At 52.3% G+C, this 15,619-nt stretch overlaps 1 protein-coding gene across 1 annotated transcript in view; it reads right to left on the reverse strand.

The window, feature by feature from the left end:
* Positions 1 to 15,619, reverse strand: part of ZNF236 (zinc finger protein 236) — a 91,404-nt gene that overhangs the window by 63,049 nt on the left and 12,736 nt on the right. The window contains exons 4-9 of the mRNA XM_029922764.1: positions 11,571 to 11,749; positions 9,293 to 9,417; positions 8,840 to 9,012; positions 7,110 to 7,253; positions 4,915 to 5,118; positions 3,723 to 3,951 (exon numbers count right to left, since the gene is read on the reverse strand). Coding sequence (XP_029778624.1) covers positions 3,723 to 3,951; positions 4,915 to 5,118; positions 7,110 to 7,253; positions 8,840 to 9,012; positions 9,293 to 9,417; positions 11,571 to 11,749 — 1,054 coding nt within the window. The remainder of the gene's footprint in view (positions 1 to 3,722; positions 3,952 to 4,914; positions 5,119 to 7,109; positions 7,254 to 8,839; positions 9,013 to 9,292; positions 9,418 to 11,570; positions 11,750 to 15,619) is intronic.

Genomic DNA, 15,619 nt, shown 5'->3' on the forward strand with positions numbered 1-15,619 from the left:
GGCTATACAGAACTCCACGAAGCCAGTAAGGAAAGGACAAACGCCCGACAGGAGAGGACGGGCTGCAGGCGGAGACCCGCACAGGACTTCGAGGGTCCTCCCGACACCTCAGACCCGGTTCCAGAGGCTGGTCCGCACGTGCTCCCGCGACCCGACAGCGACGTCTCCTCCCCGGGACGACACCCCACACATCCTCATCTCAACGTCCTGTCTGCATCGGACGTGACTTACACGCCGACAGAAGGGAGTGCTACAACTTTTTAAAGTACTTTTTCATACAGAAAAACAGGTGAGACGAAGCGGGCACGGTGCCCTCCCTGAAGCCTCCACGCGCCTCACTAGGTTCCGTCAGTACTTGGTCCCCGTCCTTCTGACTCAGAAGAGCTGCTACTTCCTCACGGTGGCCATGACCTCTCCCGCCTCTAAAGTCGGAGCCCGTCTTCAACGAACAGCACGCCTCTGTGCGCGAGAGACCGTCTCTACTGCTGCGCACTGTCCACACCCGGCTCCGCCTGGCACCGCGAGCGCCTGGCAGCTCACCGTCCTGTTCAATACTTTACAGTGCGTCATATTCAGTGCAGACTGGGGACTCAGCTCAAAACCAGATTGCCTTTTTAAAACATAAAGGTCTTAAGATAATACCTATATTTGGGATGCCTGGGTGGCTCAGTCAGGCGCCCGACTTCAGCTCAGGCAGGGTTCCCGCCCCACATCGGGCTCTGTGCTGACAGCTGAGCCTGGAGCTGCTTCCGATTCTGTGTCTCCCTCGCTCTCTGCCCCTCCCCCACTTGTGCACTCCCTCTGTCTCCAAAATAAATAAATATTTTTAAAATTTTAAGATAAAATTCATATTTAATTATAAATGGCAAATAATTCAAAATAAAACCTAAAGAACATCTTCTAAACTCTGAATATCTTACTATCAAATAATTGTACACAAATGAGAAAACTCATGGAATTTTCTAACTAAATTCAACTATGTCGAAATGAGTAAGTCTTTCTTTTTAAGGTTTTCCTATACTGTATTATATGCAAAGCATAAAGCTATACAAAACAAGTAATTTATCTGAACTATGAACCCAGAAATCTTCTTTATTTACAACAGATCATCTAAAGAGAAAGGAGGAATAAAAAGAAAATACAATCCCTTGAATTAGTCGAAGTAGATATAAAACTCCAAATATGCTCATGCATGTTCTTTTAAAAAGTACAATGGTTGCAAAGGTTCTTACCAAGAACAAATTTCTACTTAATTTCTTTTAATGTCTATTCATTGGGGGGGAGCGGCGGGGAGAAAGAGAAGCCCAAGTAGGCCCTTCATTCAGTGCGGAGCCCAACACACTGCCTGATCCCAGGACCTAAGCCAAAACCCAGAGCCAGGATGCTTAACCCACGAGCCAAGATACTGAGTTTCATGCAACTAGAAAAGTCCTAACGTATCAGAGCTGCGAGCACTTAGCACACCTTGGACAGCAAAACAAGAGAGCAGGAGAAAGACTGCTACAGGGAAGGAAAACAACATGCACGCGTCATAAACGTGTTTGCAGGCAGAACTGAAGCCCACAGCACCCTGGGGCCCACACCCCGCAGCGGGTCAAACAGATGCCAGCCTGTCACGGCACAGAGCAGGGGTCAAGTCCACGACCCTAATCTTAAGAGGTTAAGATTTCAAGACCTTGCTCTGGTCTAAGAGGGTAAAATCTTTCTGGCCTTAGAAAAGAGGTCCACAGGGGACGGTTAAGCCACTGTCACACTGAAAGGAGTAAGTCACCAGCTGTCCAAAACACTGTTCACTGTGACTTCTAGAGAGCCAGTGTTTTATAATACATTTCCAACTGTGAAGTCTTAATAATGATTTGTCATAAGTTTTATGATAAATGTATAACAGCATGTTAAATTTTACTTTAAAATGCAAAACACCTCCTAAAATAACAATACAAATTCTACTAAAAACATTCTCTCTCACAAAACTAGATAAACCAAACAGTGACGGCTTTAGAGGGACATGTCCAATCCGGAAATGTCCGGTTAATCACGCGCTGGTGACTCCTGAGGACGGCGCTGCTCGGGTCTAAGGCGACCGGCGGCCCCCCCTCCCTCAGCCAGGTGTCCTCAGAAACGCATGCTGCTCCCTGACAGGCGCCGGTCAACCAAAGAGCTTTGCGGGGACCCGCCTCTGACCATTTCCTCAGCACACGAGGAAAACAAACGCCGGCTCCAACCCGAACTCAGGACCAGTTTACGGAAGACACAGGAACCGCGTGAACTGGCTCACGGGTCCGCGCGTGTACTGGACTCACGCGGGTTCTCCGCCCCGAGCGGACGGGCCGGCTGCCCCTCTCTGGGCAGAGCGCCGCCCGTGGCATCACCGCCTTCTGGAGCTCCGTCCAGCGCTGGGGCAGGCCGGGCTGCGGCCTCGGCGTGGTGAGGAGGCGCGTAGTGCCTGCGGCCACGTCACAGCACCTCGGGAGGTTCGAGCACCGTAACCAGACAGTGGCCGGGCCGCTCTCCTGGGACAGGTGTCACGGGCCGCGGACCCCACTGTTCCCTGGGGCCCGTGAAGCTCATAGTCAGAAATGCACGGGGTCCTTCTGACCCAGAGGCTTCGCAAGGTGAATACAAATAAGTGGAAACGTGCTTTTTCCCTTCTCTCCTCTCTGGGCGGCGGGAATCCCCGGATGATGAACTGCTTAGACTCCACTGTCCAGTTTTCCACTTGGGGCCGAGGGCAGATCAAGGGGAAGGGGGCGCAGATCTACCGCGGTCTGTGGGGAATGCGGGACAGAACTACCGCTGTCTGTGGGCTGACAAACAATTTCGTGGCCACACGTCAACAATGTCAAGAAAATACGGGTCAGAAGGAAAGGTTAACAGAGACCAGCGCGTTCGTCATCCCCGCTTTCCCTGAGAGAGCACCTGCTCAAGACACCGGGAGGGGGCAGTCCCTAAGGAAACATTTCTGTGGGAACACTCCCGCCCCAAAGACAGAAACCCGTGTCCTTCAACAAAAACGCAGGAACGTGTGCCCCCTTGCAAAGCCATCCTGAAAACCCCACGGGGAGCTCAGGAACGAAGAGAGCGTCGCTACAGTCCGCAGGGGGCGCTGCTGGGGTCAGCGCCGCAGGGACCGAGAAGAGGAAGAGCAGGTTCCAAGCTTCCAGAAGGAGGCCGCACACACGCCGGCCTCAGATGCCTGCTGGAGCGCGCAGGGACAAGGCAGAGGAGGAGACAGAAGACCGCCCGCTGAAGGAAAGCCCGTGGCAAAGGACGGCCCTCAAAACCGTGTGGCTGTTTCGAATGCCGGCGGGGAGGCTGCATCCCAGAGTCCACGGAGGGAGGCTGCGAGGGTGCGGGCCCAGCTCGCGGAGCCACGGGGCGAGGAGCGAGTGCGCAGGGGAACGGGGAGGGTCCAGCCTGGGGGACGGCAGTGCCGTGGCGAAGTGGGGGGACAGGAGTGGCGCAGGGGCTGCTATGTCAAGGACCGGCGGAGACCGCCGGGGTCTGGCCCGAGGGGCTGTCGGGAGGAGACGCCAACCACAGGGGAAAGGCAGCCCAAATCTTACGACCGCCGTGGGTTTGAAACATCAAACAAACAGGGTGGCATGATGGGAACATTCTACGGCCTGATCGCCTTCACGAGAGTAAAACCGGAGGGCGCGTTCCTTGAAAATCAAGCAATATGTCAGCCAAAATGTCTCCGCCTTAACACATATGAAAATTACCAGGTAGAAATGGTGATTTCTTCTTTATAATTTTTCTTTCTTTCTTATCCAGCTTCTCTGGGCTTTCTTGTTCTTTCTCTTGCTCTGCATCGGCGGGAGGGGTCTGCTCACTGGAGGCGTGGGGGGCGTCCGGGGCGGGCCCCTGCGCGGGGGGCGTCCTGGCGTGGCTGGGGTCGTGAGCGTGCGCGGCAGCTGGAATTGAAGACAGCCCACTGTTTTCTAAGGCTTGCTGAGACAGAACAGAACTAACAGGTTAGGAGGGCTGAGGCCCGCACCTGCCTGCCAAAATCAATCTCAAAGCTGCAACACGGCTCTGCCCACAGAATCCTAACTCCGCCCGACGAGAAAGAAAGCTGCGTCCACACCGCCGACCGTCACTCAGACGCTAGGCTCCCGACTCCTGGAAGCTGACACGTCCGCTCTGATAACGGACGCCTCCCCTCCACCTGAAACGCGGTATGGCGAAATTCAAAGGAACTGATGCAGTTGATTCATGATTAGACTTTTAGACATTTTGCCTCAGACCACGTTGGGTATCTCTAAACAGGTCTGGGAATCGCTGTTCTCAGTTACAGCGAGTTTACCGACGAGTTTACGTCGGCTGTCATGCACCCTGAGCTTCTTTATACCAACTTGTCCCAAAGGTTCAGAGAGGAGAGAGGTCAGTTCGCACAAGCAACTAAACAGGGTGGAGGAGGCAGGCTGTCTCCGTTGGCAAAGGAAGGACCTGAGGACGCAGCTGGCCTGGGGCAGAAGACTCCGAAAGTCACCCTTCGCCCCGATGCCTCCTGCCGCACCCCCTCGGGGCACGGGCCGGGCCCACGGCCACGGCCACACGGGGCTGGCTCTCTCCAAACAGTCACACGAGAGCCTCAACGCAGAGCGAAATCTTTCCTACGCCCCTGTCAACAGGGGTAAATACAGGGAGGTTCTGAAAAGCCTACTCGCCTCACGAAAACCACTCGGGGGGAAAATCAAGGTTTTAAGCTATTTCTAAAGTTACAGATTAAGCGCCTCGATCGCGCAGGGTCCGCAAGCGAGTCCATCAGCAGATTTTGTTTCGACAGAACGTTTTCCACTGGGACGCATCTTTCCTGATGACTCCTTCCTATGACAACCCCCTGCCTGTTTCGGTTTCACTCACAACGCCCGGGCGCGGACGGGCGCGGAGCAGAGCAACAGCGCGCCTCACCTGCAGGATGTCCTGGTTGATGCCCACGGTGATGCTGAGCTGCTGGCCGGGCTGAGCGGGCTGGCTGGGCTCGGCGGGGCCCGGCTCGGACAGCTCCAGGAGCTGCTGGATGACATCCGTCACTGCCTGGGAATTCTGCTGACTCGACGCCGACGTGACGTGGACTTCCGTCTGCTGGAGAGGTAACGTCTGAAACAGTGTGGCCTGAAACGCAGCGACATGGTCATTGAAAACAGGAAAAGTACATTACCTTGTACGTTGATTTAAAAGAGAAACAACGGGCAGCTCTTCCTTATGACCATGAACACCTAACAACACCCCCAAGATAAATCTCAAATAAAACGCCCTGATCTCCACGCGGAGCACAGCACCGGCTCCTCAGGGAGTGTGCTCAATGACTCGTTCCGCGGTACTTTTCACATTTTCCTAAGTGGCAGGAGGGACCACCAGTTCCAGGAGAGGTTTGAGGACAGGGTTACAAAATAAAGAAAATAAGAAAGAAACCACTGTGGCCAAAACAGTTGAAGACATTTCTGGGAAACCCATGTGCTGCGGGAGTAAATGCTCAGTAAGGCCACAGCCGAGAACATCCGAGGCACCGACCTGATGGCTCAGAAACGCAGGAATCTGAAACGCGCACCAGGAAGGGGGTGGAGGTCAGAAACACTGACGTGAGGCCATCAGGTGGACACAGGACGTTACACGTCTGCCAGAAGCCACAGGGCTCGCGACCCAGTGTGGACCCGAGTCAGTGCAGACACGGCAGCGCGTGCTCACCCGCCGTGACAGACGCAGCGCAGAAATGCACGGGGTGAGCAAGGGGCAACTGTGAAGGGGGTGGCACCCGGGACTTCTCTGTGCCTTCTGCTCAATTCTCCTCTAAACCTAAAACTGCTCTAAGAGATCCAGTCTATTAAAGATGATGGACAACTACTCAGGGGTGACAATGAGCCCCTTGTCTTCCTCCATAGAACACGTGACAGGCATTTACCCTGAGGCAACAAACATGGGGGGCCGCCGCTAAAAGAGATAACAATGGGGGCACGCTGGGAGGACCAGGGCACCTTCTGTGGCACTCAGTCCCCCAACTAAACAAAGTCTTTGCATTCTGCCCCAGAGACCCTAAGTGTGAGGGCTGCTCCCTGGCCAAGAGCATGCAAGGTGGCTCTGGGCACCAGGCGGCTCAACCAGCATGGGCCCATTGCCACCTCCCTGTGCAACAGGAGCGCCTCCCCCACCCCCCGCCATGGCCACCAGGAGCCAAGGCCATCTGGACGCGGGCACTGTGAATAGGACAGAAGAGAACTTTTAAAAGGAAAATGCTGAAACCACACCAAACCAGAGACAGACGGGGCAAACAGATGACAAAGAAGCATTCTCAGAATTTAAAAAGCTTAGCAGCCCGGGTGCCCAGGTGACTCAGTCGGCTAAGCCTCCGACTGCGGCTCAGGTCCTGATCTCATGGTTCGTGGGTTCAAGCCCCACATCGGGCTCTGTGTTGACAGCTCAGGGCCTGCAGCCTGCTCCAGATTCTGTCTCCCTCTCTCTCTGCTTCTCTCCTGCTCTCTCATGCACTCTCTCTCTCCCCAAAACAAACATTAAAAAAAATTTTTTAAGCTTAGCAGCTTAAAAAAACTCTGCGAAAGAGTCAAAAGATAAAGTTAAAGAAAACCCTCAGAAGTGGAGCAAAAAGGCCCAGAGTCAGAGACTGAGAGGCAGCTAGGACACACAGAGGGCAGGGCGAGGGCCGGGCAGCGGTCCCCACACAAACTGAGGACGCGCTCTCACGCTCAAACTCCGTGAAAAGCTCAGGCACATTCCAGGTTAAGTTGATTTGGATTATTCTGGGTTATTCAGCACATCTATATTTTGATTTGCAACTGCCAAAGAAAATGGAGAAAATTCTAACATGGGTTGGTTTACACACTGAAAACTGTATTTAAAAAACAGTCCAAAATATGCCTTTTAAGACCTCACCAAAGCAGCTCCAGGCTCTGAGCTGTCAGCACAGAACCCGACACGGGGCTCAAACCCACAACACAGAGCCCAACACGGGGCTTAACCTACTGAGCCCCCCAGGCACCCCGGGCACTAAATAATAGTCTAAGTCACATTCAGTCTTAAAGGTCATCACAATTAAAATGACAGATTTCGATAACAGAACATCCCCCTATCAGCCAGCGTACCAAACTCACCGTTAACACATGCGCCGTCTCTGCAGAACTGGCTGGGTTCTGGGGCCCACCCATGTGCATCTTGCTGATGTGAGTGTTCAAGCTTCCTAAACTTTTAAATACACAACTACATTCTGTACAATTATAGGTAGGGCCATTCTTGACCTTAAGGAACAAAAAAGAAAAAAAATGATTGTTTACAACTAACAATTAGATAAAAATATTTAATTTACAGCCAATCTAATTTACCATTCCACTAAAAATGACAGAAATAACCTAACCAGTTAACATTACTTTCTCATTCTCACTCAAATTACACAGCTCTAAATTAATGACCCAGTTCTTTAATCAATATTGCCAATCCGAGATCAGTTGAAATTTCAGTCTTTTCTGTAAATCAGAACATATTTGGAAGTAAGAAGTGTTCAGTTATGTAACTGGGTGAAAATAAAATATCTGACACGCACTCTCAATTTCTAAATAGCTAAGCACAACGCTCAGTTAGAAAGGCTACACGGTTAGATATAAACCTCACGGTGCTTAGACAGACGCCGCACTGTGACCGAGCCCCTGCGGAGCCCGCCCACGCACGGGAGGACGGTGGCCACCCGGTGTGAAGCTGTTCATCGCCCAATCCATGGCCCACCGGCAACTACTTTCCACAACTGTGACGAAGCCGGAAGTGGAGCCAGGGAGCGGTGACGTGGAGGGCTTTTCCAAACTCAGGAGCACTGGGGAGCACCTCGCAGGGCGGCTCGGGGTCCCAGCGAGGTCTCCCCGGGCGCTACACAAGTGAACTGTCCTTCCAAGGCCTCGTGCACACAGAGGCAGCTCCGCAAGAGTGACGCGTGGGGGCCACATTTATTCCCCTGTGACCGACAGGGAACCTCCCGTCGTGCAGTCACTGCCTCACTGGTGTTTACGTGCTCTTCCTCACGTTTGCGGGGCTTAGATCACAGACCTTGGTTTTTAAGTGACTCGCTGCATATGGAAGTCTGAATCTGTTTATAAACTATGTGAAGGATGTAGGATTTTTTTTATTTTAGTGAAACGTAAGGCTTCGTTCTAAGGAAAATAAAAAGATACACATTTGCTTTTTAATGAGTTTTCATTCTGCAAAAGTTACACAAAATAAACAGATCCTTGATAAAAGTATGTGAGTTGCTTAAACACTTATTTATAGTTTACAGTTAGACTAAAAACACCAAATCATGATAGTAAGAGCAAAGGTTAACCTGCTTAAGAGATATGCTTCCAGAAACTTTACACGTAAGACCTACAGACAATAAAAAGTTGCGAACATCAGTCTCACTGAAATCGTCAACATGAAGGGAAATAAAGAGACCAGAAGTCTGATGAAAAGCCTGAGTGAGGCCCCGTGTGAGTTGAGTAAGAATAATAATAACAACAATAGGAAAAACACTTTTTTCCCTCAATTTCTTACACTTGCGAGTGTCCATGTTTCAAGTTTGCTAAAGGAATGAAATATGTTAACAATGAGATCACAGGATCTTAACTGACAACGGTACGATGACACTACCCAAACACGCATCCATCAAAGCTGTAGGAGTGTAAGACCCCAGAGGTCATATTTTCTATTTCTTCCACACCCAGAGACCCAGACTGGTTGGGCGTTTAGAACCAAGTGCGCTCTGCACAAACCCTCGGGCTCGGGGTTGCCCATGAGCTCAAGGGCCGCGCACTGCAGCCTGGGAATGCCACGCCCGCGCACACACACGCGCGACACTTGCCTCGGAGTGGACTCTCTGCACGTGTGACTGCAGATTCCCTTTCTGAGAAAAGGCAGCAGGACAGAAGGCACAGGCATGGGGCTTTTCTCCTGTGTGTTTGATCATGTGCGTCTGCAACGCCCCCTTCTGGTTGAAAGCCTTCCCGCATTCACTACATTTAAATGGCCTTTCACCTAGAAAGAGAGGAAAATAATCCGAATATAATTCCATACTGTGGGAGCATCGGATGAATTAAGAGAGAAATGCATTACACTCAAACTCAAGACCCACAACCTATCTGTCCAGAGAGAGCGCCGCCCCGTCACTCAGATCTAATTGCATATCCAACGTTAAGACCAAGGCCACATGACAGAGGATCCAAAGATGACCTTCCAGGTCTAGCTAAGCTCTAAGGCACACGCTCTTTCCTCTAAGCCACATCAGAAAGCACCCAAAAGTGACTGTGCTGCATACCTGTGTGTATCCTAATATGCCGGGTTAACTGACTGGGCTTTTGAAATGTCTTTCCGCAGTGTGGGCATGAGTACGTGAATCCACTCCTGTCGATGTTCCGGCTGTAAGACCTCGTACTTGACACCCTAGTAGAAACACGGGGGAAACACTCATGAGGCCGTCTCCTTTGTATTATAATTCCAAAATTAAAATGCTACCAGAAAGCATGGCTGACTGGTGGTCAGAACACACTTCAGTGAGAAACCACATGTGAGTGTGTCTGTGCACACGCGCGCGCGCACACACACACACACACACACACGCAGTTGTTTTATGGGTTCATCACTATAAAATTCATTTTTTGCTCTGTAATGAAAAGATAAACTTCCTTTTGCTTTGTTTTCTTGGGGACGGGGGCACAGGGGTCGGAATGTCCCTTGCAAACACAGCTGGGCCGTGATGGTCAGAGGTGAAAACCTGAGTCTACTCTGCCAGGCTCCCTTCATCTTCCAATCTCCTCGCTGTCCATGCCATCCAGACAGGGCGCCAGAGTGGTCATGATCCTGGGTAGGCATCCTTCGTGGCAGGGCTGCCCCTCCCCCTGGGGCAGAGTCCTCAGCCCCCGGGGAAGGCCTGGGCCGGCAAGCTCACCGCCAGGCAGCAGCCTCCTCCATGGAAAGCGGAGAGCTCATCACTGCAGACTTGTGGTGACACCTCTCCCCTGGGCTGCAAGTCCCTGCCCTGGACCCCTCCTCACCACGGCCCGCCCTTCCCCCACGCACTGCTCCACTGCCTGCCCACTGAGTGACCCTCACAAGCCCGAGGGCCAGGCTGCATGTCCGGCCCAGGCCTTGGGCCCAGCAGACTCAGAAGCCCGTGTGGCCAAGTGCAAGCTCACCACCTAGACACCCTTCATCACCTCTCCACATCCCCTCCGGACACGTCAAAACTGTCTGTGGTGAAACCTCATCAGAATAAGTAGTGCCACGGGGCGCACACAGCTGACCCTGTGAGGTCCTCGCTGGGCGGAGCATGGAGGCGGGGGAAGAGAGCACTGGCCCGAGGCCAAACCACGACGCCCGAGGGGACAGGCAAGCCCTGCCAAGTCCGCAGGGCACACACGGATCAGTGCGGTGGAAACTCTGCCGCGGCTGCGGTTGCTGTTTAAGAGTCTGCACGTTCCCAAGCTCAGGGCTGGAATGGGGGCGCGCCAGAGTGAGAAGGGCAGGTAACCAGACAGCGGGTGCCGGCTCTCGGGGTCTGGTGGAGAACTCGACTCCACGAGCGTGCAGGGAGCACTGACCCAGGCCGCCTGGAGCACAGGCGGGGAGAGCCCTGCCCTTCACTGCATTAAGAAAATGAAATTGCAATAAAAATACACAATCAGGAATAAATCGAACATGAAACTTTGAAAGACGTGTTAAGCTTTACTAGAAATAAGTACACACACATATCTAAATAGTCCTAGTTGCGAACATTAGGAACTCTGAAAGCGGACCAAGAGGGTTTAATTCCTTGACGCCCGAAACGTCCGAGATATAAAACTGTGGGAAAGTGACCTGGTCCTGGGGAGTCCAGAACTCACAGGGCTGCTCCTAATGGTCTAGCTAGGTCCTGTTCATGTACTTTTACGTACAGACTAAGTGCAGTGTCTGGAACACAAAAGTTCTAAACAGACAGTATAAATAAACTGCTTCACAAAACGGTGCTAACCTGAACCTTGCTCCTTACCTGTGAAAACGTACTGCCAGTATCTTCTACAACGTTGAGCGCTCTCAGCTAGCCAACCTCTCGACTCATACAGCCTGGTGCCTACCTAAAACTTCTGTGCTGATGTTTCTTACTGTAGACACGACTACACATTTTAAAGGTAAGCTGACACCACACCAGCTTAGCAGCTGTTTGTGCTTTCTACAGTAGACAATATTTTTAACAAATCATCAAAGTACACTGATTTTTAATATATTGTATGGATTTCCTTTTTTTACCGAGCCCATGAACAGGCTCCTGCCTAACTTTTTTCAAAGAGGAGATAGCACGCAGTGGTTTTTTTTAAAAAATAATTTTTTTAATGTTCATTATTTTTGAGAGAGACAGAGAGACAGAGTGTGGGCAGGGGAGGGGCAGAGAGAGAGGGAGACAGAGAATCCCAAGCAGGCTCAGGCCCTGAGCTGTCAGCACAGAGCCCGATGTGGGGCTCAAATTCATAGACTGTGGGATCATGACCTGAGAGGAAGTCAGATGCTCCGATGGAGCCCCGGCGCCCCGGCTGGGCCCCCCGCCGGCACCCCGCTCACACCTGATCTTATAGTGAGTCCTCATGTGCTCCCGCAGCCGGGACGGCGTCTCGAACTCCTTCCTGCAGGTCTTGCAGGCGTGCGCCCGGCCGCCGGCCAGCTCCTGGCGGTGCTCCTCCATGTGGACGGCCAGCTGGCCCTGCAGGCTGAACTCATCCCCGCACTCCGAGCAGATGAGGCTCTGCAAGAGCAAAGACGTCCGTGAGCAGAGCAAGCACCTCAAAGCCGTTACTTCTTTTCTTTTTTATTTTTTTAAGTGTTTTATTTTTATTTTTGAGAGAGAGAGAGAGAGAGAGAGAAAGACAGTGTGATCAGGGGAGGATCAGAGAGAGAGGAAGACACAGAATCCGAAGACAGACCCCAGGCTCTGGGCTAGCTGTCAGCACAGAGCGCAACGCGGGGCTCGAACCCACAAACCGTGAGATCATGACCTGAGCCGAAGTCAGACGCTTAACCAACTGAGCCCCCCAGGCGCCCCTCAAAGCCATTACTTCTTAAAAGAACTGGTACTGTGATCAGTCAATACACAGATCACACTCTCTGGAACAAGCACGATTTTGCTTCAAAAAATACATCATTCTGTCCAACTATGAATCTATAAAAGTTGTTCTTTATTGAGAGTAAAAGATAGAAACACAGGGAAAGGGATGAGAGAATGCTGCCACTTTTGAGCAAAGTGAATGTGGCTTCGAATCAGCTGTTGGGAGACTGGCATTTTGTCCATCTGTGCTGTGAAAACACTGGAGAGACAGAACGACTTCGCTACCACAGAAGGGTCAGGACAGAATTTACATGAAGATTATAGTTTTACAGACTACCTTAAAACAAAACGACAGCTGACAAATCTAAGTGGAAACACTGCTCACTGCTCCAATCCGTGTTACAGGCGCTCTACGACAGACAAGCCTGGCACTCTGTGCACACCTGGCCTGTGCCCCTCGGGAATCGGGGGCGGCCTCAGCGCCTGGAGCAGGTATAAAATACACACGGGCTTTCAAAGACTTAATGCAAAAAGCAAAAGACCTAAGATCGGTCAGTAACTTTTAGTATGTGAATAATATTTTGGATACATTTTCAATACAAAACATACTAAAATAAAATTTATTTCATCTTTTATCTTTTTTTTTGCTTTTGTAATAGGACTACTATACTATACATTTTAAACGAGTCCTGTGTCAATGAGGTGACACCGGTCCCGTTGTTCTGGAGTTAGGTGGGTTCGCCCAAGCCTGCCGGTGAGGAGCCACCGTGGCTGTGGAACACCCGCCCCCGCTGGTGACGGCGTGGCCCTGCCCAGAGCACGGCGCACAGGACGGGCTCCGCACGGCCCCAGTCAGGAGGGGCCTCGGACCACTGCCGGAGCGCGGAGTCTCACGAGCCTGCGCGTTCAGAGCTCCAGATACTGTTATTCTTATTTATTTACTTTTTTATAGTTTGCCAAGTCGGTTTCCATATTAACACCCAGTGCTCTTCCCCACAAGTGTCCCCCTCCACGACCATCACCCCCAGTTCCTTCCCCCTCCCCCTTCAACCCTCAGCTTGTTCTCAGTATTCAAGGGTCTCTCGTGACTTGCCTCCTTCCCTCTCCCTAACAATATTTTAAATGATCCTCAAAATAAACTGTCCCAGCAAGGGGGGAAAAATGAGGGTAAGCTGTCACTGAGCATAAACAATTATGTCCAAGTAACAAAACAAATAACCATTTCTTCCAAGAGACTTTCTCCTGACGACTGTGCACAATGGCCCTGCGAGTGTAAATAAACCCTATTAAGTCACGACTCTTCACGGATACAGCGAGCATCCTTAGCAGGAAAAGGCAAAGATGAATGGACTATTTGGGGCCACTCAATAATGATTTCACCCCAAGTAACTTTAAGTTAGTATTATCATATGATAATTTAAGGAAAGAATGAACTACCAAATTGTTAGCATCTTATTGATAATAAAGTCAAGTCTTTCCTGGAAACTGTCAAAAAGAAAAAATATACTTAACATAATTTGTTGCATCTCTTAAAAAATGCTCCTCAATTTGTAGGGCAAAATATCACGTTCACAAGGACACCAGGGGGTCTCCTATCTTGTAACCATGACCCCCAGCGCCCCACCTCGTCCTCACCTTATTCTTGTATTGCTCTAGCTCAGACCCATCTTTTTCCTTACTTTTTTACCCAATGATCAGGTTAGTATATGTTAGGAGAGATCTACATTTGTCAGTCCTCTGAGTGAAAACTCTGGGAATGCACGGTTTGCTCATTTGGCAAAAGCAAGGGCAAGAACCCCAGGCCAGAGCAGGAGACCACGTGACAGAGAGCGTCGGCAGGGTCTCTGCTTCACGCCAGGAAAGCCCGAGGAGCCGGGCGCACCTCCCGCCCTCCCCCGCACCTGGCGACACCTGCGGGAGCCTAGCAGGGAGCCTGACACCGCGAGCCATCGAGAACAGCTCAGGGACTCTTCACTGTCCTGCATTCTCCACACGAGAGCCAGCGGCAATCTTCGAGCTAGACGTGATGGCTGCTTTCTCCCCTAGAACAGACCCTTCTGGGAAGTTTCTGTCATCGACAGGAGGCGAGAAGAAATCATCAAGGGAAACGCATGGCATTCTGATCAGCCTCCATCTTGCTGAAGATACAAGTTTCACAAGCCAGAGTACAGAGTATGGCAACCACTTGAGGCCACGCCCCCTCCAGCACCTGCCCTTCGTCTCCCCAGCCCTGGGGCCACCCGAAGACCTCTCCCTGCTGCCCCACCTCTCAGTCCGGCCCTCACTTCCTCCAGGCTCCAGCATCTGGGGCCGCTCTCCGCCCCTGGTTTCTCAGGCGCCACGGGAGTTTCTATCCCATGGCTGAGCCCCTCAACTGAGTTCTCTATTTCAATCACTGCATTTGCCACTCTGTAGGGGCCCTTTGGCTCTTCTATCTTCTATTGCTTACATGTTTTCATTTACTTCAAAACAATTCATAAAGCAACTTTATGATGGCTGCTTTAAAATTCTTTCCAAATATTTGCAACAGCCAGGTCATTTCAGTGTTGGTATTTGCTGTCTTTCCTCATTAGAGTCGAAACGATCATGGTTCTTGGTCTGCTCAGAGATTCTCAACTGTACCCTCGACACCTTGGGCATCGTGCTGCGAGACTCTCCATTTCCACTTCTCCTTCAGTGGCGGTCACTCTGCGGAGACGCAGCACCGGACCAGCTGGGGGCAGGGGCTCACCTGGCAGGGCCCCAGGAGCCCAGTGCACGCCGTCCTCCCCGCACCACCTGCTCAATGTCACTGCGTGTCACTGCGGCGGCGGGGCGGGAGGCTCGGCTGCCCGCTGACCCGCAGACCACCGGCAGATGCTGGGAACGCTGCCTGCAGCCGCCGACAGAGCAGGGAGGTGGGCTCCTGGCCCTGCAAGCCCGTCAGGTCGGGGAGCCCGGGTGCCGCCTCCTACCAGGGCAGGGTGCACGATTAGCTCCTGTATCATCCCAGGCGGTCACGGGACAGGGGGCCGTCTGTCCCTGAGGAAAGAGGATGGGACTTGGGGGAGGCTCGCTGGGAGCCTCGCTGGGCGGGTTTCCAGTTGGTACTTCGCTGGAGCAGGGTGGGCATCGCCAGAGAGATTTTCTATGGCTCAACCACTGTTACCAGTTTTGGTGAAGGGGATCCAGCTTTTACCTCTGCCCACTGGCAGGAGGCTCCAGGCTCCCAGAGTACCTGCCCCCGCGTGGAGGGGGGGTTTGAGGGGGTGGAGGAAGCCCTAGGAGCTCCTGCCTTACTGCTCCTCCAGCTGCCGGCCCCTCTGTCCACCCACCCCACCCCACCCCCTATGCCCGCAGCCCGCCCCCCACACCCCGTCCTCCACACCCGCCTCCCGCCCCCACACCCCAACCCTGTCTTCCACGCCCGCCGACTGTCCCTCAAACCCTGTCCCTTAAACCCGCAGCCCGCCCCCCACACCCCGTCCTCCACGCCCACCGCCCGGGCCCCACCAACCCCGCCCCCCACACCCCAACCCTGTCTTCCACGCCCACCGACTGTCCCTCAAACCCTGTCCCTTAAGGCCGCTG

This window comes from Suricata suricatta, chromosome 14 (genome assembly GCF_006229205.1).
Source record: "Suricata suricatta isolate VVHF042 chromosome 14, meerkat_22Aug2017_6uvM2_HiC, whole genome shotgun sequence".
Lineage (NCBI taxonomy): Eukaryota > Metazoa > Chordata > Mammalia > Carnivora > Herpestidae > Suricata > Suricata suricatta.